The sequence below is a fragment of the Lactuca saligna genome, chromosome 4 (genome assembly GCF_052625555.1).
Source record: "Lactuca saligna cultivar CGN05327 chromosome 4, ASM5262555v1, whole genome shotgun sequence".
Taxonomy (NCBI): Eukaryota; Viridiplantae; Streptophyta; class Magnoliopsida; order Asterales; family Asteraceae; genus Lactuca; species Lactuca saligna.
The window spans coordinates 286913392-286918548 of record NC_136420.1 but is presented as its reverse complement, the minus strand read 5'-3'; the positions used below and the strand labels follow the sequence as shown (position 1 = coordinate 286918548).

At 34.6% G+C, this 5157-nt stretch overlaps 1 protein-coding gene across 1 annotated transcript; it reads right to left on the bottom strand.

Annotated features, from left to right (window-relative positions):
• Positions 1–1091: 1091 nt before the first annotated feature.
• Positions 1092–2009, bottom strand: LOC145040739 (uncharacterized). Its single transcript, XM_078988643.1, has one exon. The coding sequence runs from the start codon at positions 2007–2009 to the stop codon at positions 1092–1094; it is 918 nt and encodes a 305-aa protein (XP_078844769.1).
• Positions 2010–5157: the final 3148 nt, after the last annotated feature.

Here is a 5157-nt window from a genome sequence, read left to right as displayed (position 1 = left end):
AAAAAATAGACAAAGCTTTGTGATCGTGTGTCGAATACGGTCTGGAAGTATTCCACGAATTGCAATGGGAATCATATGTGTCACCAAAACATGACAATCATGGGATTTCATGCCAACCAATTTTAATTCGTCCATCGACACCAACTTCTTAATGTTAGCCGAATAGCCAGACGGGACCTTCATATTATGCAAGCATTGGCAAAATTTTGTTTTTTCATCCTTAGACATGGTATAACATGCTGGAGGCAAATACATACGCTTCCCAACATTCTCAATTGGAGCAAGCTCGGGTCTAATTCCCATTGCTAGCATGTCTCTTCGAACGCTAGCCCCATCCTTAGACTTCCATTTAAGGTTCAACAACAACCCTAACAAGCTTTCACAAACATTTTTCTCTATATGCATGATATCAAGACAATGTCGGACTTGTAAGTGCTTCCAGTATGGTAAATCCGAAAATATAGACTTTTTCTTCCAAATATTTTTGGTAACAGATCTACTTTTACCTTTTACTTTTCCGAACACAATGTTTATATTTTCAAGTCGGGAAAATAAAACTTCTCCACCTAAGGGTTTTCTTGCCTTTCTTTTCTCAATTCTACCATTAAAGACTTTTTTTTCCTTACGATATTGGTGATTATCTGGAAGAAATCTTTGATGACCCATGTATACAGTTTTCTTACAGTTTTTTAACCATAAAGAATCTGTGTCATTTTCACAAATAGGGCACGCCTTTTTCCCTTTTGTACTATATCCTGATAAATTTCCGTATGCTGGAAAATCACTTATTGTGCAAAAAATATGGCCCTAAGGTGGAAATTATGCCCTGTATATGCATCATACACTTCAACGCCTGAATTCCATAATATTTTCATATCGTCTATTAATGGAGCCAAATACACATCAATGTCATTTCCAGGTTGTTTTGGACCTTGAATTAGCAATGACATCATAATATATTTCTGCTTCATGCATAGCCAAGGTGGGAGATTATAGATGCAAAGAAGTACCGGCCATGTACTGTGACGACTGCTAAGGCTTCCAAATGGATTAATTCCATCAGAACTAAGTCCGAATCGAATATTTCTAATCTATCGACCAAATTCTTCAAAATTATTATCAATATTCCTCCATTGAGGAGAATCAGCCACATGTCTTATGTTCTCGTCTATGTTACGCTCAGCATGCCATCTCAACAATTTTGCATCTTTGGCATTTGCAAATAACCGTTTCAATCTTGGTATGATTGGAAAATACCATAATACTTTCGCAGGCGGACCATTTTTTGTCACTTTTACATTTTCTTCAATACGATCTTTCCGCTTATATCGTGAAGTACTGCATATAATACATTTATCTAGGTTCGCATGTTGGTTCCTATATAACATACAATCATTTGGACATGCATGTATTCTTTCGATTTCCAATCCCATTGGACAAATCAGTTTTTTCGCTTGGTATAATGAAACTGGTAGCTCGTTATCTTCGGGAAGCATTTCATGCAAAATCTCTAGGAGACTGGTGAAGCTTGTATCACTCCACCCATGGGTTGCTTTTATGTTAAACAATTTCAACATAGCTGAAAGTTTGGTAAATTTTGTACACCCATTATACAATGGTTTTTCTGAATCGTCAAACAATTGTTGAAATTTGTCATAATCTTTTTCAGCAACATTATCCTCACAATCATGTAACATATCAAATATATTATCATGATCGTTACTCCAACCATGATCTCCTTTCCAGTCATTTTCGTCATTAGTTTCTGAAAAACCCGTGTTCTGATCAACCAATGTCTCACCATGTCGTGACCAACACATATAATTACTCATAAACCCATGAGTTATCAAATGTTCTTCTATTTTTGTAGAGTCGGTATACATACGAATATTTTGACAATCGATACAAGGACACCATATGTAACTTTCTCCCCTTTTCACCCGATTTTCCTCAACAACTTTTAGAAAATCGCCTAAACATGCCAAGTATCTAACGTCTGAACGTATCATCCCGTACATCCAATAACTACGATCTATCTATAATTCATAATATACATATATATATTAACAAAATGACTATATGAGACAAATTACGTAAAAAGAAATCTTACAATGAGGAATCTCGAAAATTAAATTCTATTAGATTAATTTTGGATAGGTATGCATTGATATGTGCGTTTATTTGGTTCTTTTTATAGTTTTTTGGCATATTTTATTTCATTTATAATTAGTCATCATGCATATTCTTGTTTTATTTATTTTTATCCTTTTTAATTATAGTTTATTACAGCTTGCGCAACATGTGTAAGTCATCAAGGACAAATTTGTCTTTTTTACATTTGGCATGGTTTTTGGGATATTACAATTATTGGATCCAAAGTTGGAAACATTACCCTTAAAATGACATTTTCAGTGTATATGTGAACTATGAAGCTCATATGTAACATCTGTCTCTCGAGGTATTAACTTATTATGCAAATTAATATTGGTTTTGAACTAATGTTGGGCAATGGCCCCTTTTGGAATGGACCTTTGAGGATTGGACCAAGGAGTGGGTTGCCCATAAGTCGTATGAGGGGCGTAGTAATCACATTGGATGCGCGGAACTTGGGGGCGTACGCGCAGCGTACCATGAGGTACGCCCAACGAACGCGAGCATATGTCAAACCCTAATTTTCAGGGTTTAAGACATATATAAACCCCATTATAGCGTCCCATTTGGCCTCCTCACCTATCCCTCACTCCCAGAAAACCCTAGTTCATCCCTTACTCCTTTGCTTTGTGTTCTTGACCTCTTGAGTTTATTTTGGTGAAAAAGGGCTTGGAAGAAGTGTAGCAAGGTTGAAGGAAGAAGCACTTGAGTATCTTGAGCTCAAGGGTCTAGAACAAGCTCACATTTTGGCACTCAAAGGAGGTATAAAGCTCCTACCTTTCCTTCTTGATTCATAGATTTATGGTGACAATATTATGTCTGTTAAATGATTTTAAAAACGAAATTTTTGGCTTGTATTTTTGGGGTGTTTCATCATATCTGACGAATAAGGGCTTAATCCATTAAGATGAAGCAATAGAATAGAGAACTCGGCGAGTCCATAAAGGGACTCGACGAGTTAGAACGGTTTGTATCGATTTTGTAAAGGGCAGAACTCGATGAGTCTAAGGATGGACTCAACGAGTTGATTTGACTTGAGGTGTTGAATTTGAATTTAATTCGACGTTGACTTTGACCTTGACCTTGATTTTGACCAAGGTTGACCGATGAAAGGGTCTTGAGTATAGAATAGTGTCTAAGGGGTTGTTTCTGTATAGGGCGTGAGTAGAGCCGATTACAGGAGTAGAGACGTTTCAGCTATTTCACCCAACCATATTGTATGTTTGGATTAGTGGAGTGATGGACTTAATGGATTAAGTCCTTAATGGGTTAAGTAGGAACATTTAACTCTAATCGTCATTTTATGTGAAAAACCCTAATTGGGTTTGGGTTCTTGTTGGGTCATTTCTTGGACTGGGTTGCTATAGGCCTTCATAGGCCAAATGGAAACATGCTTATGGACTAAGGAAATTATTGGGCTTTAGGATAAGGCCCATTGAAAAGGCTTGGGCCTAATTTGGAAAATTAGGCCATAAGTAGGGTATTGGGCCATCGGAATGCCAAGTGTTTGTACTGGAATAAATGGTTGGGCCATACGAAAAGACCATGTATAGGTTTGGGCCCAATTTGGAAAATTGGGCCATATGTTGGGCTTTGGTTCATTGTCTGACTTTTAGGCTTATGTGATTGATATGGCTTATGTGATCGCTATGCCTTATGCGATTGATACATATTATATGGTTATGCGGATTATGCTCTGGGGAACTCACTAAGTTTCGTGCTTACAGTTTTGTTTATGGTTTCAGGTATCACTGGTTTGGAAAGGAAGGACCGGCTTGATCGCAGTGCACACACTCGTGTTTTTCGCATTATGTAATTTTGGGACGTAACATTGAAAATTGTTTTAATTAAGCAATGTTATTGGAATGCTTGGATTTAAAAGATAACCATGTTTTTACTATAATAAAAATAAATTTTTTACCACTGATTTTTAGGTGGTTACAGTCTTCTTACCACCTTAAGTGGGTTGAAGGCACCATGGTCGGCCCCACTGTATTATATGAGTAGAATGTATGTTATTACATGATTGTATGTTATTGCATGGTCGACCCACTGAATTTTTTACCCCTGACTTTGACTGATGTGATTGCATGATTTATGTATGGAGTTGATCTGGGCTTGAAGTCATCATAGACACGGGGTTGATACGGACCCAATACAAGTTATCTTATGTGTATGTTATATTTGATATTTTGGAAAACTCACTAAACTTTGTACTTACAATTATGTTTATGGTTTCAGGTACTTTTGCTAGAGGCAAGGTAAGAACATCTTAAACCCTTGATTTGGCTAGATTCTTCATTTTCAAGATTTTTAAGGCTTTAATGGTGAAAATTTGAGTTTAGGGTTTTGATGCTAGATTCTCCCAAGTATTTTAAATATTAAATGTTTATAAAAAAATATGGGTTATTACAAATTCTCTAACCATTGTACTAACTAAGAAAAATATATATAATTTCAAGAATTTTTTATTGCTATAATCAAATTAGAGATTCACTACAACTATTGTACATTGAATTATAATAATCTATTTACAAAATGTTTAAACAAATTCCAATGTTAACTATTCTCTTCGTATTGATTTACATCAAAATTTACTAGTTTAAATTGTGTTTCATTTGTGATAATTAAAATTAGATTTATAACAGGAAGTAAAATCCATATTTTTATTTTTATTGTCTTTTTATAAATACTTTTATAAAAACATTTTTATTGAGTTACAAATTAAACTGATCCTTGATGTGATCCCTTACCATTATAAATTATTTTAATATTCAATGTTTAGGGTATTTATTTGTTGGTCTCTACAACCACAATTCATTTAAAAACATATGCAGATGATCAGTGTGTGTTAAATTGATATTGAGATATAAACTAATTAATGTTACATTAAAATATCCCTAACAAAATAAAAAGTTTGCAAATGAATACTTATTTTATAAATAACAACTTTAAATACAATTGATAAAAAAAAAAAAAAGTCTCAACAAAAATAACAATCCAAAC